Raw genomic sequence first — 23622 nt, 5'->3', positions numbered from 1 at the left:
TAGAATTAATTGGTGGTACTGGGTGCATTAAGGGGGTAAGGCTACATTTAATATAAAATATGAGACATTGCTGTTATATTGAACACAGAAAACTGCTAGCCAAAATAGACATTCTATTTATTTAATTTTAAACTAGCTTTTGCATTTTTTGTAATTCCCTTGTCCTAGAATGATAAAAATAAATAATAATTATATGTCAGGTAATTTTGCAGGTCCCAACAATAAAACAAAAAACAATGTAAAAAAAAAGAAAAAAAAAAAAGAAAAAATACTTTCTCCGGAAATAAATGTTAAGCAGTGCCGAGTGTTCTCCATCACATCTACAAGCTGCAGAAATTTGGCTTCAAGTGCATTAGCACGAATGGAAGCAGGAAACCATGTGTTTTAGGCTAAATGTTAATTTACAGGAGCATAAACACAGTAATGGCTTTCCAAGGTCACATTATGAAATCACTTTTAACTGGAAAGGGCAATACAGGCATGAAATGAAAAGTGGTTGAGGAAAAAAGGGAAACATATTATTGAAACAAGACACTAAAACGTCTAACAGGAAAAGGTCTTTCTAGCAATTATGGTTCTCTTTCCCCTGCTCATTTAAGAAAGCTGTGAACTCTAAATAATAAATCACTCTTCTGGAATGACGTATGCTAACATTGTAGCTCTTCAGGGACCGAAGAGCAGTGGTTTAGTACTGTAAATGAGGAAAGGTCCATACTAGGTTGTCACAGTGACCCTACATACAGAAGAGCTTCTCCTGGACTAGTTCTGTCATCTTAGAATAACATTGCACACACGTTGTAATTCACAAAATTACAATAAAATAATACAAATCCTAGTATGCATTTTGTTATTACAATTTACATTGCAAATAATACCAAGTTTACTAACTACTATTAACATATCAGATTCTTAAAGTTTCTCTTTGAGAATTGATTGGAAAATGAACTGGAGTTTCCTGAACTTACTGGTTCTTGCTCCTGTCCTTAAAGGAGTTCTTGCGTGACCCAGAGCCTTCGCTGATGGTTTCGTCCCCCTCCTCGGACTCCAGGCTCCGGTTGCAGCTGCGAATGGTCTGCAGGATGTTGCTGACAGTCGCCTCCTTCTCAGTGTTGTGGAGACCATCCTTTCCAACCCGCTGCAAGAAGTTGTCCTGCCCATTGTAGTCTGTGACAAACTACAAGCAACATGTATTTCATTGAGCTGCTATCATCCACAGCTCTAGAGGTTTAGAGATCCAGGCAAAATTCAGTTTAGATACTGATTATGAGCCATTAATTGAAAACCATGAAAGTTGCTTTAGAAGTTTATTAATCCAGGCGATTAAGTGTATTAATCCAGTGACAAAATGATAATAGGTGATGCCATGTGGCAAATATTTCTCTCAAAATATCCATTTTTATTGTTACAAGTACACTACTAGCACAGGATATGCATTTAAGTTTTATAGATTAGAAAACATCCAATAAGAGAATAGCCTGTACTGTCTATGTGTAAGAGTGCATCATTTACCAGACAGTATACAGATCAAAGTTAAATGGCCAAACAGTTGCACTGTAGTGGATGGGTGGCGCAGATTAGTCAACTAGTGACCTCAGAAACTGGTAGTCAACTAATGGCATAGCACGTGATTGTGAAGTAAGTGTGAAGCGTGCGGTTTCAGATGGACGGAAGTGCCGTTACGATTGTAATCTATTAGCATATTACATTTTAGAACATTAATTAAATAGTTTTAAAAAATTCTAAGACGTTTTAAAATATACTGCACACCAGCAAACACAACTACGAAACAGTATGTTCACAAACAGAGCACCAGACAATATCAAACACATGATTTATTCATATTTATTTCAAAATGGTGACTAGTCGAACTATTCCACTCAAATTAGCAGCCGTTACTGTAGTGTTATCGTGGTTATGATATGTTACATTAGGAGGCTGTGTGGTCCAGTGGTTAAAGAAAAGGCCTTGTAACCAGGAGGTCCCCGGTTCGAATCCCACCTCAGCCACTGACTCATTGTGTGACCCTGAGCAAGTCACTTAACCTCCTTGTGCTCCGTCTTTCGTGTGAGACGTAATTGTAAGTGACTCTGCAGCTGATGCATAGTTCACACACCCTAGTCTCTGTAAGTAGCCTTAGATAAAGGCATCTGCTAAATAAACTAATAATAATAATAATAATAATAATAATAATAATAATAATAATACATTGATAAACAAATAACCATCAAAAGATTTTCACTCCTTACCTCAATAGATTCCTCCTGAGAGATGAAGTGAGGACGGAGTTTCATCAGACTGGCAGTCCCATCCAGAGCATCACAAAGCTCCTTCAGAAAGACCCCGCAGAAAGGCACCATTTTACAGCCAGGGATGTTCAGAGCCCTGTTAACGACCTTCTTGTACTCCGAAGAGGATTCGTGCTGCGCCATGGCATCCTTCAGGCTTCGCATGGTTTCAATATCAGACTGGTCCATAAACTGCCACATCTTCAGCACCTTCCGAGACCTGGGAGAGAGAGACATGTGAAACTTATCTTTATACTGAGCATGTGTATTTGTACAGCTCATCCACAAAATGTTTGGTGTATTTTGGAATGTGAGCTTGTAAGCATTCTTAAGACAGGTTTCAGTCAACAGAAAAAGTTTAATTAGGTTTTCACACCAAATATGAGACTTGTAGAGCATCCTTTTAAATCGGGTCTCCCCTGAATAATCACCACCAATAGACAAGTCATGCTGTTGTGACTTATATGAAATAGCCTCGTCAGAGTGAGCGCCAAGCACTGTTTTGGATCCAAGTGGTCCTTGACAGCTAATATTGAATGGTGCATTTGAATCTATGGTTTTCTTTAAAAGCCAGTGAAGGAATGCAGCATACCTGAGCCCAGCCAGGAACTCCATCACAGCATTGTAGTTTCCCATGTTCCAGCAGCATTTGGCTACATGGATGAGGTAGGAGAAGACCTCCCGTTTCTCTTCCATGGAGCCGGCGGTCAGGATCAGCCAGGTCACCCAGGAGCTCACCTTTAGTACAAACGAGAGGCACGCCATGACACAGCAGTAGGCTAATCCGTATTATACACAGGCTTCGGTTTCTGTGACTTTCACTGCCAAGACTGGTATCACATGTGATGTTGTAGCAGTCTGTGCCATCTCTATTGCAGTAATATAATTAAATATATCCCACCCAGCCATTCTACATTGGTAGTCTAAATAACTTGGTGTACCCCAGCTGTGGGTCACTTTGCTTATTAAAATGTAGAGTGGATATTTAACTATTCAGGGATACAGTACCAAGATATTTAGTCAACAAGGTTATGACTGGGGTTAAGCAGATAATAAATCCCTCACCCCCAGTTATTTGTGTGATGCCTTGCTAATTGAAATTATTTGCATATATTTGAAGAGCAGACATTTATCTATTCAGAGATAACAAGATTTTAAGTAAGTAAGCACTGAACCTCCAGATCCACAAACTAGCACTGGTATTTTTCCCACAAAAAAGTCCAAACAAAAACAAAACAAAAAAAACACCAGCTCCTTTATTTACCTTCTTTGCTTGTGACAAACCTTATAATCTTGAGAAAAGGATGTCCTACCAACCCTTATTAACATTTTGCAGACCAAAGCTACGTCTGGGAAGCTATGCATCGATATCTCTGTGTGATCTCGAAAGTAAGAGGTTTTACTGGACCATCATCATTCGTGTTCCTGTAATTTAATAGAGCAGCATGACTATTATCTCCATAGAACTCCATAGAAACATCTGCTAGACTGCTTCTACGGTATTGACCTTATATGTCAGTTTGCTTTAGTGAATAGATAATACTATATACAAAAGCCCTTCTGAATGCTTAAATTGATTGGGTATAGATAGACAGAAGATTTATTTAATTGTTTTATTACAATTAATCAGTGCAGGTTTATGTTTTACTATCTATCTATCGTTAACACATGTTTTTGTGTAGATTTCTTATATTACTCTTACAAAAATAAGCAGTCTAGCCAACTACGATTTGTTCCAAAAAATATCATGTTTAGTGGGTTAGACAACTTTATTTCAAAGGTAAAATAAAGCGAGCCCTGAGGGAAGGCCCCAAACAATCATTTTTTACAAATCATAAAAAATACTGGATACAATTTCTATTTAGAAACTCATTAGATAAAACCAAGTTTCATATCATAGTGCTGTTAAAGCAGCTGGTTGCTTTCCCAAGCAAATTAATAAAAATAGCTTTATTTCGCATGAACATCTAATATAAAACAAATGTTATATCTTAAAGTGACATCCCCCCAGGGACAGTTTTTTTTTTTTTTTTATTGAGTCAACAATTGTATCTTTTTAAAATGTTTATATAGACATTGGTTCCTGGTCTAACGGAAATGTCAGAAAGGTTACTAGTTCACTATTTTTCAGAGGTTTCTTCTGTTACAGCTTTTAATGCATACTGTACATGCTGTATCATGTTGCCATCGATTACATTTAGCTGGTAAAAACATCAACATCTATGATTATGCTCATTCCACAGCAAATAACCAAGAAAATCCTGAACTCTTTTAGGTTTTAAAATGATTTTAAATTTTTCACTGCTCATTTAATTATTATGATTATATCCCTTATTTATCCAGTTCTCCCACTGAGAATAACATCTCGTTTAACAGGGAGACCTGGCTAATTGTGCAGCTGGACAAGTGAAACTGCAGGACATGTGAATGTCACAAGAGTTAAAGCACTTGTTCTATCTCTGGGTCAATATAGCCATTATTTATTTTGGTTTTCATTTTATTTAGTAGAAAACAGAATGGTGACAGTAAAATTGAACATCACTATTGTAAAGATTTTTTTTTTCTTTGTGGGATACCAAAATGATATATTTGGAGGATATCTAGTGGAGAACTTAAACCACTAGGTTGCAGGAGAAATCAAAAAAAAAAAAAAAAAAAACCATCAATACAAAACTCAAAAAAGCCTGCAAAACATAAACCCAGCAATACTGAATTACAAAGTTCAAGACTGGTATCCTGAGTGAAGGCTGTGGATTCAGAGAAACAGACTGCCGTTCTTTCAGCTTTCACAGGCAGTTTAAGGTTACAAAGAGGCAAACGTCAGCAGGCCTCTTCTCAACAAAAACTACTTCCCAGCTCTCAGTAGACACGGTTAGGTAAGAGGACAACATCTTTTTATTTGTATTATTATCCCAATTTGAAAAGCAATGCAAAGTACAGAAGGAGGACAAGTGGTCTGAAGTACTGAAGTAGAACCATAATATAAATACTGTACATCCACTGGATACCCACTAAAGGTATCTGCATTTACTGATTATGAGAATATTCAATAATGGAACCATGCAGACCCATGCTGTATGCATAATATTCAACAAGGAGTATTGTGCTAAACAGGACTTTGGCTGCTTCAGAAACAGCAGCACTTTCTATTTAGGAAGCTAGGCAATTGATTAATAATTTCTATTTTATTATTATTCATTTCTTTCTTAGCAGACACCCTTATCCAGGGCGACTTACAATTGTTACAAGATATCACATTATTTGACTTCAACATACAAGTGAATGCCAAGAAACGGTTTTCACAGCCCTGTTTAAACATCACTGAAGCTTACAACCTTTAATCACTTCCAATTAGCCTGGAATTTTTATTTCAGCAACAACTGGTTTTGTTTGCTTTCTGCTAGGCAAATGTATAAAGCTTTATTGCATTTCCAGAGCTCATTAATGTGCATTATGCATTTCATCCTCTAGGTCACTGTAATTGATATACTAGCTTGTCAATCCTTTTCACCTGAAGAAAATGGAATTTAGCAGGAAGATACTTCTCATAACAACAGTAAGGCTATACAGTAGCATAGACACACACTTCAGATTAGTGATTTGTTTGGAGCATGATAAGCTGTGCCATACTAATATGCCTTGGTTAGTGTTCCATAAAAAATGTAATAACCACTGGATATAACAGAGTTATAAAGGTGTATGAATATTTCAAAAAAGGCAAACAGATTCTTCAATATTAAACAGATAACATTATATCTGCTCCAGTATACTGTATCATTAATGTTTTTATTACAATTACTTCTAAGTTTGTTTTGATATACATGTGGTTTACAATGGAATTGGTGTACAATGTGGCAACAAGAGACCTATGGGGCAAGTCTATATATTGAAATCATTACAGGTGCTAATCTGCTCTCTCAATTATTTTAGTACAGTACAAAAATACCAACATTACAAAAGCTTTAAGCAGGTGTTTACACTTTTTTCATTTTCACATCTGGCAGCGATGAGGTAATTCTAAAATACGACTGAAATAAATGGTTTGTTCCTACGAATCTGGCGATTACTGCTTCTGGATTCAAAGTAACCAGAAAGAAGACTAATCGTTCAGAGCTTGTGTAAGTACACTGCTTTGATAATAGGTCTGGCACATTACCTTGGAAAAAGATTTAAGTTCATGATTTTTAAAAAAAGCAAAAAAAACAAAAAAAAAACACCACCACCACCAAACGTTTTTTTGCCTTGAAAATTCAGTCTCCATTTCTTGTCATATATAGGCTGGAAAGCACAGGGGACTCGAGTTACAGCACAACCACAAATGTAATTTGTTCAGCATAAACCCAGTTACTGTATTTTGGCGTACTGGATTATGATTTACCTTTTTAGCACAAAAAATTTATTTAAAGTTCCCTTTACCGTATCATGCTACATTTCGCATTGTAATATGCAAATGTAGGAGGAGCTGTTTAACCTAGTCGTTCGTCCACACAAATGTTGTGCAAAAGGTCAACCATTTCAGTAAGAGAATGTGGAAGGAGAAAAGCATGGATTTTGCACGAGGTCATTTATCATAACTTTCCTGGTTACATAAATTAACATAATTGATTCAAGCAGTTCTGTGTTCTATATATACTTATGCATTCCTGTCCCTATTTTCTTCTCCTGAAAACTCAATGGGCTGTGATTATAATAGATTCTTGCTTTGACTTGGTACCGTACCTTGATACTGTACATGAAACTTCATTTCTATGCATAGTGAACTACTGTATGTGTGATCAGATAACAAGGTACTGTAATACAACAATTAGTTTTAAACTGGTCATTAAATTCCACCTTCCTCAGACTTGCTCAGTCACTGCCCTAAAATGTCAAATATTCTCTACTTTATTAAACATGTAAAATATCCATGAGTTTGGGTTTCATTCTTTTGTAGAGCACATTTGTGGTTGGGTTTAGGACAGAATGAGGTGAAGTTAGGATAGAATAAATAGTTTGTCTTCTAAAGCAACACAAGCTAAAAATACACACACAGATATGTTCGAGAAAATGTGTCGGACACCATTCCTATAGCTTGTGGCTTGTTTTATGTTCATAATCCACAGTTTACACAACACAACGACATATGACTAGCTTCTTCCCAGTTGAGTACAATGTGAATGCAATCAGCTGTTCTACAAAGTCACGTTACACGGCATGCTGCTTTGATTGCTTTCTGCCTGATGTTCTCGCCACCTACAATCAAGTGAGATAGCAAATAAAAGCATTTGATGAATTGTAAATCCTATTTACGACACTGGCATGTATTAAGACAAGCCAGCTCAGTATTGCTTAGCTAACAAAATAGCTCTGGGCTGTCAGATCTGCTTTGGTATCTTGCAATAAAACCAACGCGGTCTAAATGCTTGATTGATTGCCATTGCTCATTTTAAACTATAGCCAGGTGTATGGTTTTTCAGAAATGCTTCTCAAAAATATGACAATATGTGACAAAGAGAGAATGAATTCTTGTTTTAGATCTCCCTTCCGACCGGTGAGGGCTGTGGAGAGGAGGAACAGGCAGAGCCACGGTGCGCAACGTCATCAACCCAGACGGGGAGCGCTGTGGCAATCGCGCATTGGTCAACGGCGATTGCCCACGCTGCCCAATGGGAGCGGGACGGAGCGTACAAAAGGGGGCGTGGCCCGGGGCTCTGTTCCTTCTGGCAAGGTACAGTGCGTGAGAGAGAGAGAGAGAGAGAGAGAGAGAGAAACCGAGCAGAGAAACAGAGGAAGGGATTTGGATAGCAGGTTCTTTGCTATTTTGGATTTGTGTGCTAACCCTTCTGCACTTTGTATTTTTAGAGCACTAACGGGACGCTCCGGGAGTACGCCGCAGGAGCGACAACCCGGAAGTGCTGGGTTTATTACCCCCCCCCCCCCGTGTTTTGGATCACAAGAGGAAGACGGATTGGTTTTGTTGTTTGTTTATTTTTGGGACTGCAACCCCTTTTTCACTTTGTTTAGTCGGGTTACACATCGCTGTGTATCCCGGCGTTATTATAATTATTAGTTTAGCAGGTTACACATTGCTGTGTATCCTGGCGTCATTACTGTTGGTTTCCTTTGTGTGACAAAATAAAACCAAGGCGCTTAACGGCATAACGGACTGGAGTCTTTTGATTTACACCCCATTACGCCTGTCCTAACATACCCACTCAGCTACCTGTCACACGTGGTGTCAGAAGTGGGATGGACCCCGCTGCTTTATCTGCGATTCTGGAGGCGTTGGACAGCCGGAGGGAGGCTGAGGAACGGAGGAGGGAGGAGCGGTACACAGCCCTCATTGAAAGGGTCGGGATGGGGATGACGTCGGCGGCAACCGGCCCCGTGATGGTGGCCCCGAAGGCCCGGGCTCAGAAGATGACGGCGGAGGATGACCCCGAAGCCTACCTCGTAGCCTTCGAACGGCTGGCTACCACCGCAGCATGGCCCCGGGAGTACTGGGCAAGCCAACTTGGCCCCTGCTTGATGGGAGAAGCGCAAGCAGCATACCGGGCCATGACTGATGAAGACGCCAGCCAGTACGAGTTGGTGAAGCAGGCTATCCTCCGCCGCCTTAATATCACGGGGGAGACCCACCGAGTCCGCTTCCGGGAGTTCCAGCGACCAGCAAACACCCGGCCCAGGGTGGTGGCCCAACGATTGTGCGACCACATGGCGCAATGGCTGAACCCCAGCCAGAAAACTGGGATCCAGATGGGGGAAGCCATTGTAATGGAACAATTTTGCCATGTGGTCGGGGCGGAGACGCAGGCGTGGATACGCCGGCACAATCCCACCACTCTGGAACAGGCCGTGGCCCTGGCGGAGAATTTTGAGGACTCCCTCGTGTCCGCCCGCACCACGTTGCTGGACTGCACCCCTCCCTCCTCTACTAAAGGACCACCACCGAACCTCGCTCCCGGACCACGACCCAGAATATCACCAGCCCCGTCGGGTCATCCAGCCCCCTTACCGTGGAGGCAGAGGTTGGCCCCCAGCTGGGGTAGAATGGCTCCCCCTGCCCCGCTGACATACCAACAGCGGGACAGATACGTACCACCCTCACCCTCTGCCCCTCCAATCTGTTTCAGGTGCCAGCAGTCGGGACACATCGCGAGATACTGCCCGGCCGCTATGGAATGCGATGTGGCTGCGTGTCACCTGGCGTCTGAGACGGGTAAGAAATGGGGAAAAGGTCGGGAGGGCCCGTGTATTGTTGATGTGGCGCTGGGGAATGCGAGTACCCACGCATTAGTGGACACAGGGTGTGAGCAAACTCTGATTCGAACAGCTCTCCTTGGCGGTATGTCGTGGCAGCCACAAGGCCAGGTGGCGATCTCCTGTATCCATGGGGATACGGCGACATACCCCACTCTAAAAGTATACTTATCGGTAGGTCCGATAAAGCGCCACCTAGTAGTGGGGGTGGCCGAGAAGTTACCACACCCAGTTATTCTGGGTCGAGACTGGCCGCAATATAAAGATTTACTAAAAGTACCGGCAGACTCGACCACACGTGTAAACACGGCAGATTCCCGAGGAAAGGAAGTCATTGGTACAGTTTTTCCTTTCCACGCCGAACTGTTTTCTCCCCTTTTCCGTCCTAGGAAAACACGTAAGGAGAGACGGAAGGAAAAGTGGGAGGGCGCATCGATGAGACACGGCTGGGGACTGGCGGGGGAAGGTTCTGATGGTCCCAAACGCCAATCGAAGGGGGTGGGGACACAGTGTGACCGGGCGGGCGAGGTTACTGGACCCTCGAGGGCAGACACTACTCCAGCCCCCGTCGATATCCCGGACGTGTGGGCCTCAAGCGCGGACCTAGTGTGGGAGCAAAACAACGACCCCACACTGGTGCACGCTTGGGAACAGGTCCGGTCTATTGAGGGTAAGGATGTTGATGGCACTGGGGCGCTGGTATATCCTCATTTCGTTGTAGAGGGGCACTTGCTATATAGAGTAAACCCCGCCCCGGGCACAGGACAGCCTGTCAAACAGTTGATGGTTCCCCCGTCCTGTCGACCAGAGGTCATGAGGCTGGCGCATGACGTCCCCTTTGCAGGACATCTTGGTGTTGACAAGACGAGGGACAGGATACTGGCTCGATTTTATTGGGCAGGGCTCTACACCGAGGTGGCGAAATATGTAGCTACCTGCCCGGACTGTCAGAGAGTAGCGCCGGGTCGAGTGCGCCCCGCCCCTTTGGTCCCACTGCCCATTGTCTCCATTCCCTTCGAACGCGTTGCAATGGACATAGCTGGGCCAGTGCTGCCTTCTGATTCCTGGGTACACACACATATTAGTAATGGTGGATTATGCGACGCGGTACCCGGAAGCAGTTCCGCTGCGGTCCACTAGTGCCACTGCAATTGCGAAAGAGTTAAGTCAGATTATGGCTAGAGTAGGGATCCCAAAAGAAATATTAACTGATCATGGAACGAACTTTTTATCGAAAACGCTACAGCAAGTGTATAAAATTCTAAAAATACGTCCCATCAGGACATCGGTTTATCATCCCCAAACGGATGGACTGGTGGAACGTTTTAACCAAACTTTGAAGCAAATGTTGAGACGGTTTGTAAGTCAGGAGCAGAAACATTGGGCTACTCTTCTTCCTTATCTCCTCTTCGCAGTGAGAGAGGTGCCTCAGAGCTCAACGGGATTTTCCCCCTTTGAGCTGCTGTATGGCCGGCAGCCACGGGGCATCCTCGACCTGTTGAGAGAAGGTTGGGAAGAACACAAGGGCTCCTCTAAAAATGTAGTGCAGCATGTGCTCCTACTGCGGGATCGCCTCGATTTAATTGGTCGATTGGCTCAAGACAATCTTAGATCGGCTCAACATCGGCAACAGCAGCATTACAATACTAATGCACGAATTCGAACCTTTCGGCCAGGAGATAAAGTAATGCTGCTTCTTCCGTCATTGGAGTCGAAACTGTGTGCTAAATGGCAGGGGCCATATGAGGTGATACGGGCTGTAGGAGTAGTGAATTATGAAATTAGACAGCCCGATCGCCGTAATAAAACAGAAATTTATCACGTCAATTTATTAAAGCCCTGGAAGGCAAGGGAGGTCTTATTCATAGCCCCAGGCGAGGTGGAGGATGACTTAGGACCCTGTATAGAGGCCCCTAGCCCCAGCCAGATTTCAATGGGGGAACAGTTACTTCCAGATCAGCAAATAGAATTGCGTAAGTTGATCGGGAAATTTGGGGATGTGTTTTCTGATGTGCCCGGCAGAACTAACCTTACCAAATATGCTGTTATTACTCCGCCAGGGGTCACTGTTCGGGAGAGGCCCTACCGGATCCCAGAAAGCCGGCGGAGTGGCGTCCAGAACGAGGTGAGGGCGATGCTTGAACTTGGGGTCATTGAGCCTTCCAGAAGCGAGTGGTGCAGTCCCATCGTTATAGTGGCCAAAAAGGACGGCACTAATCGCTTCTGTGTTGATTTTCGAAAGGTCAATGCTATCGCCAAGTTCGACGCCTACCCCATGCCTCGGATCGACGAACTCCTCGACCGACTGGGAATGGCCAGGTTCATCTCAACTCTGGACCTGACGAAGGGATATTGGCAGATCCCTTTGACCCGTGATTCATGTGAAAAAACGGCATTTTCAACTCCGGATGGGCTGTTCCATTTTAAAACCATGCCGTTTGGGCTACATGGTGCGCCTGCCGCCTTTCAGAGACTGATGGACGAGGTGTTACATCCCCATCGTGAGTATGCAGCAGCGTATATTGACGATGTGGTTATATATAGCTCCACCTGGAGAGAGCATGTAATTCGACTTGAAGCCGTCCTTCAGTCTCTAAGGGCTGCCCGGCTGACAGCTAACCTGAGGAAATGTGCGTTTGCTAAATTAGAAACGCAGTATTTAGGATTTATCATGGGAAATGGACGGGTGAAACCTGTAGCCACCAAGGTCCAGGCTTTGGTGGATGCAGCTGTCCCCAAGACCAAGTCCCAGGTGAGGTCACTATTGGGATTGGCTGGTTATTACCGCCGCTTTATCCCCGAGTATGCCACCGTGGTCAATCCCCTGGTGGACCTCACTAAGAAATGTGCGCCAAATTTAATCAAGTGGTCAGAAGAGTGTCAGGGGGCGTTTGAGACCATTAAACAAAAACTATGCCAGGCTCCTGCGCTGATAGCACCAGACTTTAGCAAGAGATTCCTCCTCCATACCGACGCGTCAGAGGTTGGTTTGGGGGCGGTCTTGTCCCAGAAAGTTAACGGGGTGGAACACCCCATTCTCTACATCAGCAAAAAAATGCTTCCGCGGGAGCGCAACTACTCGGTTGTGGAGAAGGAGTGTTTAGCCATTAAATGGGCAACTCACTCCCTCAGATATTACTTACTGGGACATTCATTTGATCTGGTCACGGACCACGCCCCACTCAGATGGTTAAGCACTATGAAGGATAGCAATGCTCGAATAACTCGGTGGTATTTGGCATTGCAGCCTTATATGTATCATATGGTGCATCGTGCGGGGAAAGATCACCAAAACGCGGATTATTTTTCCCGGGAGGGGGGAGTAATGGGGATGGTAGGTTTGGCCGAGTGTTCCTTCGGCTCCACTCTGAGCGGTGGGATATGTGACAAAGAGAGAATGAATTCTTGTTTTAGATCTCCCTTCCGACCGGTGAGGGCTGTGGAGAGGAGGAACAGGCAGAGCCACGGTGCGCAACGTCATCAACCCAGACGGGGAGCGCTGTGGCAATCGCGCATTGGTCAACGGCGATTGCCCACGCTGCCCAATGGGAGCGGGACGGAGCGTACAAAAGGGGGCGTGGCCCGGGGCTCTGTTCCTTCTGGCAAGGTACAGTGCGTGAGAGAGAGAGAGAGAGAGAGAGAGAGAGAAACCGAGCAGAGAAACAGAGGAAGGGATTTGGATAGCAGGTTCTTTGCTATTTTGGATTTGTGTGCTAACCCTTCTGCACTTTGTATTTTTAGAGCACTAACGGGACGCTCCGGGAGTACGCCGCAGGAGCGACAACCCGGAAGTGCTGGGTTTATTACCCCCCCCCCCGTGTTTTGGATCACAAGAGGAAGACGGATTGGTTTTGTTGTTTGTTTATTTTTGGGACTGCAACCCCTTTTTCACTTTGTTTAGTCGGGTTACACATCGCTGTGTATCCCGGCGTTATTATAATTATTAGTTTAGCAGGTTACACATTGCTGTGTATCCTGGCGTCATTATTGTTGGTTTCCTTTGTGTGACAAAATAAAACCAAGGCGCTTAACAGCATAACGGACTGGAGTCTTTTGATTTACACCCCATTACGCCTGTCCTAACATACCCACTCAGCTACCTGTCACACAATAGCAAAACCAAATTGCTGCAAAATATGAACTTTACACAACTAAGTGGACGATCATTCAGTTTGAATATGAATACTCTAATCCTGATCTATTTATGGTACTGTATTAAGGCAGCTTGGTTTGGATCATGTTTCTCAAGAAGTCAGTATGTATGAATATAGATGTCTTCTTGGTATGCAGGGACTTTTGGTACTGTAATAAAATACAACTTGCAAATACCTTAGTTCAGTTATGGAAATTGCTGGTATTCTTATCTCATTCCCAGAACATTTTGTTTTGGTCTAACAGTATAAAATCCATGCAAGAATGTGGAAGGGTATTACTGTTTCAAAGCAGCCTTTACCCAATCATAAGCACTATAGTATGCTACACTGATAATACAAAGAATTACCAGTATACTACAAATCATACACAACCTATTTGTAACATACAACCTTCCAAATCTTTAAATAGGATGCACATTTAAAAATGACGGTATTATAGAGAAGTTTCACATATTAAACACAGCCATTACAGGTACAAGATTGACCCTGCAATCGCTACAGTATCTGCTAAATACACACACCTAAACTTAAATAACAAACCCATGATTAAAGTGGGGGTTTGGGATTCATGCGTGTCCAGCAGAATGGAGGCAATATAAAGCACAAGCAAACAAAGCCTGGTTACAGGAGGTCACACCACCTGTCATGGCTGGCTTTCCTGGCAGCTTTAGTTTTGAAATATTTAGTGCCAAGAAATAGCTTGACTGTGACAGGCTCTGTTGAAATGCACTGCTCTGGATCTTGGTGCGGTATGTTGTTCTAAATCATGACCTCAAGAAGTACAGTTTGGGTGGATATTTTACTTAACAGAATTATAAGACTTCCGGGTTTGCTTGTAATAATATCCAATGTGCTGCTGAGGGATTCACACTTTATATGCTGGTTTCTGGTGGGCCATGTTTTGTGGATGTCCCCGTTTCAGAATGGGATGCTTTCAATGATCCATAGCTTTCAAAGAAATGTCTCTCTCTTTTATGTAAACTGTCCTGGTCATTACACAATCTCAACATAACCTGCAAATTAAATACAGTACACCTACAGGTAAATTATTATTAGGGTGGAGAGTTTGAACACATTACATAATTTTCAACAAATCAGATTTATCTTGCTGCAGAATGAACACAGAATTCTGATTGGCTCCTGTAACAACCAAATTATTTCACAATTCTTTACCATGTTGTTATGAAGGTGTATAAAGATGAATAATATACAAAAATATACAAAAACAATCTAATAGGATTTTCACCCTGTGGCAGAATGAGGGTACTGGCCTGTGTATATGTGTGTTTTGTAGTGGTGGTGGGTAATTAAAGGGTTAATTCACCAGCACTTTAAAAACATGTGAGAATGTGGTGGAGGGTTTAATTGATTAAGTGGGTGTAAATTGCTGCACAGGTGTGTGTATATAAGGGAGCACTGAGAGCACAGGTTTAGTTGGTGTTAGGATTCTGGAGAGGGTAGATCTCTGATCCTGTGTGTGCGAGATCTGGTTTTGTTTAAACTGTTTATTTTGTTTGTTTTATTTAATAAATACGTGCCGTAGCGCTTTTCCCTGCACATCTCGACTCTGAGTCTCCTTACCCCGGTCAGCCTGTCACATTTGGTGTCAGAGTGGGATAGCGCCTCTGGAGACTTGGAGCAGGAGTGCAGGATTTTTTTTTGTTTTGTTAAAAAAAAAAAAAAAAAAAAAAAAAGGAAAAAAGGAAGAGACGATGAGGTGGAAGAAAGACCGGGAAGCGAGGGACAGGGAGGAGGAGGAGTACATCAGGGCCAGGTACCCGAGGAGCTGTAGGTCACCACTGTTGTGCCCCCTCTGTAACCAGCAACATCAGTTTGCTGCCTGTCCCTTCCAGTACTATGAGGAGCCCGAACGTCCACAGCCTGAGTGGGAGGAGCCCAAACGTCCACAGCCCGAGTGGGAGGAGCCCAAACGTCCACAGCCCGAGTGGGAGGAGCCCAAACGTCCACAGCCCGAGTGGGAGGAGCCCAAACGTCCACGGCCCGAGTGGGAGGAGCCCAAACGTCCACGGCCCGAGTGGGAGGATCCCGAGCGTCCACGGCCCGAGAGGGAGGAGTCGGTGCGTCCACGGCCCGAGAGGGAGGAGTCGGTGCGTCCACGGCCCGAGAGGGAGGAGTCGGTGCGTCCACGGCCCGAGAGGGAGGAGTCGGTGCCACCTCCACCAGCAGGGGAAGATTACCTGCTGTCTCTTCCTCCATCGCCGCCACCAGCAGAGGGAGCATGCCTGCTGGTTCACCTGCTGCTGCCGTCCCGAGAGCTAGAGGGGGAGGAGCCATCGCTGCCGTCCCAAGAGCCAGAAGGGGAGGAGCCATTACTGCCGTCTCCAGGGCCAGAAGGGGAGGGGTTACAGGCTCAACCCCCTGAATTTTTCTGGGGGGGAGAAGGGCAGGATGCTGGTGTTCCCCAGCAGCCTCTATTTATGCTGCTGAAGGGAGCACGGCGCACACCAGCCTAGCCGCCACGACTGAGTCTCCTTACCCCGGTCAGCCTGTCACACACCCATATAACCATTTTCTAAAACAAAAGCATAACAAAGTAGCATAATAAAAACATGGTAAAGCAAAATTAACCACTATAAAGCTGACAGAGGTACAGTAAAGCATATACATTTAAAAACAAAAAGGCATTGCAAACCATGGTAAACTAACGTGAATTAATAGCAGAACCATGGAACCATGGAGAAACTGCAAAAATACCTTCCTAATGTTTTATAAGCAAATGTACCTTGGTAAACTTTTATATGGGCACAAGTTCAGAATCATAAGCTTTTCATAGAAACAAATACACTGTATGTTAGTTTTCTCGTAGTCTCTAATACTAAGGAAGCTATGAGTTAAAGTAATGCTAGGCTAAAAAAACAGAAAGCCAGGGCTTCACTGAGCCATAACAAGCATAACTTAATATTAAAAGAATAAATCAAAAGTCAAAGTTAATGAACAAAAGATGACTTATGTAGTGAGACGACATAAGTAGGACAAAAAACGGAAAAAGCTCCTCTACCTGACTACATTCGTATTTAAAATAAAAATAAATATTGGAAACCGGTGAACACAAAAGGCAGGCTGTTTAATCGGAATGTGTAGCATAAATCAGAAAGGATTCTATATGTAAGCGGAATATGATTACATTTGTTCTTCCTATTCCCAGTCAGTATCTGAGCAATGATGCATGACACAAAGGGAATTAAGATCACAGAAAAATGTTATTTTGGCAGGGATTTTAGAGTATTATCTTATTGGGTATTACTGCATTTATATGTCAAAGACCTCATATTATATTTTCCTTTGGTCTCCTTGTGCTCTGTAGGGATACTACTTCACGTTTCTGGGGATGAGGTCACAGGCAGTGTATAAAGGATTACTGATAGTTTTAGCCAATCAGCTTGAGTGTTATTTTATATATAGTAAATTATAGAGGAACCGGAAATCCCTTACACAAGATTACATTTGAATTTGCGTTGGTCAATGACATTAAATTGAACACAATACTGAAAATAATAAGCAGAAGTTTAATCAAGGGTACTGTGCACTACAATGACTGCTAACCAGGGTGAGAGATATGAAGTTACACAGGCCCTGGTCCAGATATTTATATACACACAATGACCCTACAGCATTAACACTTGCAGAGTCTGAAATGTTCAATCTAACACTGACAACACTGACAGTATTAGTGTAGTGGGCAAAAGAACGATAAAGCATCATTCTTTTCCATCATGTGACTAAATGTCTGTAACACACAAAGAAATGTTTATCAAGAGAATTCATTTTATAAAATTTAATTTTTATATATATATATATATATATATATATATATATATATATATATATATATATATATATAAATAACTTGGTAAAAAGACAATCCACTTTCTCAAAACAGCAAGGCAAAGCAGTGAATTTTTCAGCAGAGCCATTCTCGAAACACCAGCCAGCAACAGTTTAAAATGAAAATAAATAATTTTGTCTGATAACGGGAACAAGATGTTTATTTTCAAATTCAGATTTCAATATTTAGAACTCCTCAAAATATTTTGCAATTGTATTTACTCTGACAACTGTCAGAGCAGCCAGATGTAATGTTAACCCTGGAGGGAGACTGTCACCGTCATATAAAGCAGCCTCTTGGTAAAGATAATTGTAGGTTAGTCAGACAATAAACCTCCACACACAAGGGGGGTGTTTTTCTTGTACACTGTACACCGGTCTGGAAACGTCAAAACAACTCACAGTTCACATTTATCATTAACCACAAAATAGAAAAGGAGGTTTCGTTTTGTATATTGAAACAAATGATTAATGATAAAGGAAATATTTGGAATTGTTCTCATTTTTCTTTGAGTGCTTGGTTTATTTAAAATGATTTTCCTACTGGCCTGTGCAATTTATAATGCTGTACATTCCAGTATATTATATACTATATATATATTTTTGTTTAATAAATTGTCCTGTCAAATTAAATCACAAAAGTAATTCTAGTTACCCTTGAGTTTAACTTATCATTACTTAAATAGCCAATGATTACTTCTGACAACCAAAAAATCAAGCTATAATTACAATAGTGATGTCTCTTAAGAGAATGGCATTATTTTGAAAGAGTCTCAGTTTAATTGCTGAGCTCATAAATTGCAATTAACAACATGTCCCATGCAAACGTCATCTCATACAATGAAATTATTACAGTAAGATTAATTCTGAAGTTATCCTATTGACAAATGATGTGCTCTAAGATTATATTTCAATACTTCGGCTAGTACGTTATATAATTTCAAAGAGGTGGGGTTAAAAAATCGACTTACTTATAACAGAGGACTTTAACAGGACACTACAGTGCGGACTAGACTAAACTTAAATGACAAACCAGAATTGCTTAAATGCTTCCAATATTAATTTTAGAAGCCATCTAAAATGAATGGTAATCTAAAAACTGCTAGAGGTTCTTTTTTTCAATCTATCAAGGTTTTGTTACTTCTACTTCCCTTATAATTACAGCAACATCATTTTAACACTAGAACCGCCACGGTAGTCATTTGACGGTTTTCACTTTTAAAATTTAAATTACTCTGCGTGTGTTAAAGATCCATGGTTGTCAGTTCTTGCCTTTTCCTAAATACATGTATTAAATACACTGACGGCATTGGAAAGCCAGAATCACAAAAATAAAAAAAAAGTTATACGCACTTCTACCTAGAACCGCCAAAAGTAGACATTTTGACAGCTTGTTGTAATACATGCTTTTATTGTTAATATAATGTACAATACGCTATTTTTATATGTATACAAGCCGGTTATCTCTACCTCTGCTGAGTTTACAGCATTATGTATTTGAATAGAATATTGCTCTTGAAGTCTAGATATATGTGTTATCCAAATATCTATTGCAATCCTATCAATTCCTTGGAGAACTGTCATCTTATAATATTACTATGACAAGGATTTTTTGAGAAATCTTGAGACTTTTGTGGTTTGATTTGAGAGCAACTACAGATATATTTGCCTTGGTATCAGAAATTTGGAACGACTTAATTGAAAACAGCATTGCCTGCTTCAAGCTAAACGTAAAACATTACATGGACAAGCAGCTGCTTCCAACAAAAAAGCATGGTGTCACTGGACACAACACATGTCAAACAAACCTGTCAAAATTGGGATCAAGTTTTGGCTGGCGGGTGACCCTACCCCTACCTGTGCAAAGATGAAACTCACCCAGCTGGTCAGAGACTGAGTGACAATATAGTACTTAGGCTGATGTAACCATGCTTAGGAAAAGGGATGAATGTTACCATTATAATTTTTATCATTTTTTTTTTCACTGTAATTAGCAAAACAGTTGAATGTGCATTCCTGTTACACAATGGGAACTGAGTTATTTTCTTTTTTTTATAAATAATTATTTCGATTTTACAATTGTGTAGGCCTACATATAACCAGTTTACACGATATTTTCTTTTGAAGTGTTTTTTTTTTTAATTATAGTTTTTAATTTTTTGAAGTCGTTCTATGTAGTAAGCTAATGTGAAAAAAAAGCCTTTTATGTTATTTTTGTAAATAATTACTTTGTTTTTTACAATTTTTTTATGTACATATACCAGTTTACACCTGTTTACACAATACCTTCTTTTGAAATGTTTGTTTTATTATAGTTTAATTTTTTTTACGTCATGCATTATTATATGTGCTAATTTCAAAAATAAAGCATTTTATGTTTATTTTTTTTCATTTAAATACAGTGTTTCTGCTATGCAAATGTTAGATATGATGTTCATAAATAAAACTTTTGAGTTGTATCTGATAGTTTGTGTTTCATTTTCATATCGAAGCTGTTTAAAATGTACCCATCAAAATGACTACTGCTGGCGGTTCTAGTGTTAACGTACAGGATCAATACGTAGCTATTTCAAATGCAACATTAAAAAATTTGAGAAACTAAAAGAAGCCCTTTTTAACACAAAATCTTTTTATATATATATATATATGTATATATATATATATATTTAGAAAACTGTGTTGTTACTTTTAAATTCAAATAAAAAAACACCATGATGCATGTTAATCTGAAATAAGATAACCCTGCAGCTCTAGTTGTAAGAATATATGCAAGTGTATATCTGCCATGTTTTCCAGTACAGTACATGCAAATAAGACGGAAAGTGTACCGCTGTTGCACATGGAGTACCTATTTATAAGTGGCCTTACCTCATTGAAGCGTGTGACCAGGTCCTCAATGGTGTTGCGGCTGCCACTCTTTTTGGAGAAGGCAGGAGAAGAGAGAGAGGTTTTAAGGACAGGATGCCGGTTCTGGCAGTCTGGACTGCCCAGGTCCCTGGTCAGGAAGCTGAGGTAATCGAGTGGAAAGACTCTGTGGTACAGCTGCTGTTCCTGCTCTGTCAAAATGCTGGCAATCTCCTCAGGGAACTGGATAAGGTGCCTCAGGTCAGCCAGATCCTTACTGATTCCAGCTACATTCGAGGGCAGAGTGTTTGAACCAGCCATCGTTGTGCACAGTTGACACTCTAAGGAGAGGCAAAGAAAACAAATAAAGCAACACTCCCTGGTCTATTGTCTAGCTTTAGTAACTTTTAATAACATTTACATAAAATGATGCAGCAAATAATTAGTTCTGTGGAAACAAAGTCAGATGACAGGTTACTGTAGTGATCTGTACCGCAGTTTCTTTGCAAAAGCTGCAAAACTTGTGTAACAGATTGTGTCACATTGCAGCTGGAGAATGTCAATATGAATAAAATACAAATAAAAGTAATAATAATAAAACAGATATGATTTAGATTGGATCAAAACTTTCACTCACTTTTAATGTGCACCACACAGTACACAATGAGAGCTGTCCAGTTTTCTCAGTTACATAGTGCAGCTAAGGAATACCAACTTTCTCAGTGATTCATTCCAGAAAGTTTGCCGCAGATCCTCAGAGATTAATCAGAATGAAAAACTGCTAATTTTTGCGAAATGTTTTGGGATAGACGGTTACTACAATTCCATAACAAATGCGTGTTAATATGCGATTAATTAATCATTGTGATTAATCAATTGATAAAAGGTAAAGGTAAAAGGAAATGTTAAGATTAAAAGTCTGAAAACAAATGGATTATTCATGTATAGTGAATGTGGCATTATTAGTTATTGTCTCCACTGTTGTTCTTTCTCTGTTCTGCTGCAAATGCTGACCTCTTTCTTGCAAGAGTGACCAATGAGTTTGCAGCTCTGGTTCATTTTGAATGCAGGAACATCGTCTGTATCTCACAAAGGATTCCAAATTTACAAATATCTGTAAACATATTTAACTACAGTAATTCATAAACAAGCACACCCTCGGGTCCAGCTCACACAGCCCCCATTTAGTAAACCATACAGAATGCACTAAACTGTTTAAGTCACAACACACAAATGACTCGCATACTGAACGAATGCAATGGCTGGGATCTAGTTTAAATGTTTAGTGAATGGCTAAATCTCTAGTTGTTAAACCTGTACTGTAAAGTAAACTACACTGAAGCACAATGTGTACATTTATACAAAAATAGAACTCAAGGGGGGCAATTTTAATGATCTAAACAGTGGCAGATCTTAATACCACTGCTGAATCCTGCTGGGGTTTCCCCCCAGGATAATTTATTCACTCATATATTCACATTTCTGTATACAATAAAAATACAGCGAAATGAGGCCAATGTAAATCTATAATTAGATATTTCAGAGCAGCCTTAAGATAGTAGTACAGTAACATCTTGCCCATGACAGGACTGTCCACAGGCAGGTCATAGAACAGTTTGAAATATCTCTCTTATGTTGTCATGAGGGACAGTGGTGAAATGGTATAAACAAGCTTGTGCAGCCATAAAGAAAGCTCTCTGTGGAGACACTAATTGCAGTCTTTAGTACTTTAGAATAAACTACTTTCAAAAACTAAAATTAAGGAGCATATACAGTAAGAGTTGAAAATATTACTCACTAGATTAATGTGTGATCACCCATTTCTGTTTGGAGTTTTGTTTTCATAGAAATGTATTGAGTCATCAGGAGGCTGTTAATATATACAGTACACTGTAGCTAGGAATTGGGCACTACACACTGTAACTGCCAAAAGCAGAGGTGTGATAAGTAGTATCTCTCTTTGTCAAAACCTATAATGATAATTGAGTATCATCAAAAAATGCACGTGAAAAACCAGTCCAGCAGACATGCCATTCCCATTCAAAGAAGCTCTGCTACGTGGCAATGCCTGCAAGCAGAAACAGAAGCATGGATTACTGCCATTTTGATCCGGAGAAACTACCGCAAGCTTTTGACTTCAGTCCCTCAGTTTATATGCAAATAACGTGTTCCAGTCACTGATGTTTACAAGATAGCTCAATCCAAGGCATGATTACGATGAAAAACATATCTGTAAAAAAAAAAATATATATATATCCTGTTTTGGCTTTTATTTAGAGAATAATATTTTGTTGTTACCATGCAAAGTTTATCTAAACTAATCACGACACTGCTACACGTCCATGCTACAACTGACAGAAGAAACCTCACATAATCCACCACCATGGCTGTAAACTAAATTAGAGCTTCCATACTCGATGGCGGGGATAATAAAGCACCCTTTCTCATTCTGATCAATTGCTATTTTTTTTCTTTTCATATCCAGCCCCTAAATTACATGAGTTTTCCAGGACACTGTACAAATATCAAGCCCAGTTGTTTTTTTGTTTTTTTAAATATGCTGTGGCAATTCCAGTTCCATCTTGGGTTGCAGCACTTAAATCATTCTGTTAAATTTGAATAGGATGGCTGAGCCGTCTCATTCAAGGCAGTGCTGCTTCACTGGCTATGAAAGATATAAACATGAGGATCAAATCTCTCTAGAACGATTTGTTTTAAATGTACCACGTGTCACACTTAGAGCAAGGCGACACACTAAGTTGCAAGTATGAGCAAGAATACACTCTTTGGTAATGTAAAACCTGTTATGTAATGAGCTATGCACGTCAATAATATTTAAAATTATATATATTATATATATATATATATATATATATATATATATATATATATATATATATATATATATATATATATATATATATATATATATAATCTCAGAATGAATGTATAGTCAACCTCGGTTAACTCGAGACCCAACGGGGATGCCATTTAGTGCTGACTTATCCAAGGTGTCGCGTTAACCACGGGTGCACATGAGCCATGGCATTAACATGCATATAAGTAACAGAACTCACACGTTTACAGTATTACAGTATTTACAAGTTTATTTTTAGTTAAATGTCCTTATGAAAACGGTTGAAGGAACTGCAGTGAATGACTCAATTACAGTATACAGTACTGTACAAACTCGGTACAACTCGTATAGTTCGATTGAAATAAGAATTAATAAAATAACTACAGCGTTATTTTTA

The 23622-nt window shown here is 40.8% G+C and overlaps 1 protein-coding gene across 4 annotated transcripts in view; it reads right to left on the bottom strand.

Annotated features, from left to right (window-relative positions):
• The window catches only part of LOC117415432 (1-phosphatidylinositol 4,5-bisphosphate phosphodiesterase epsilon-1-like), a 130287-nt gene that overhangs the window by 31547 nt on the left and 75118 nt on the right, over window positions 1–23622 (bottom strand). For all 4 annotated transcript variants that reach the window (XM_034025761.3, XM_034025762.3, XM_034025764.3 and 1 more), the window contains 4 exons: window positions 20393–20709; window positions 2878–3023; window positions 2247–2505; window positions 966–1174 (listed from right to left, as the gene is read on the bottom strand). In XM_034025761.3, the coding sequence (XP_033881652.3) occupies window positions 966–1174; window positions 2247–2505; window positions 2878–3023; window positions 20393–20709 (931 nt within the window). The remainder of the gene's footprint in view (window positions 1–965; window positions 1175–2246; window positions 2506–2877; window positions 3024–20392; window positions 20710–23622) is intronic.

The sequence above is a fragment of the Acipenser ruthenus genome, chromosome 7, assembly GCF_902713425.1.
Source record: "Acipenser ruthenus chromosome 7, fAciRut3.2 maternal haplotype, whole genome shotgun sequence".
NCBI classification, from domain to species: Eukaryota; Metazoa; Chordata; class Actinopteri; order Acipenseriformes; family Acipenseridae; genus Acipenser; species Acipenser ruthenus.
Note: the sequence above shows the minus strand (reverse complement) of the source record. Positions and strands in the feature narration are given on the sequence as shown.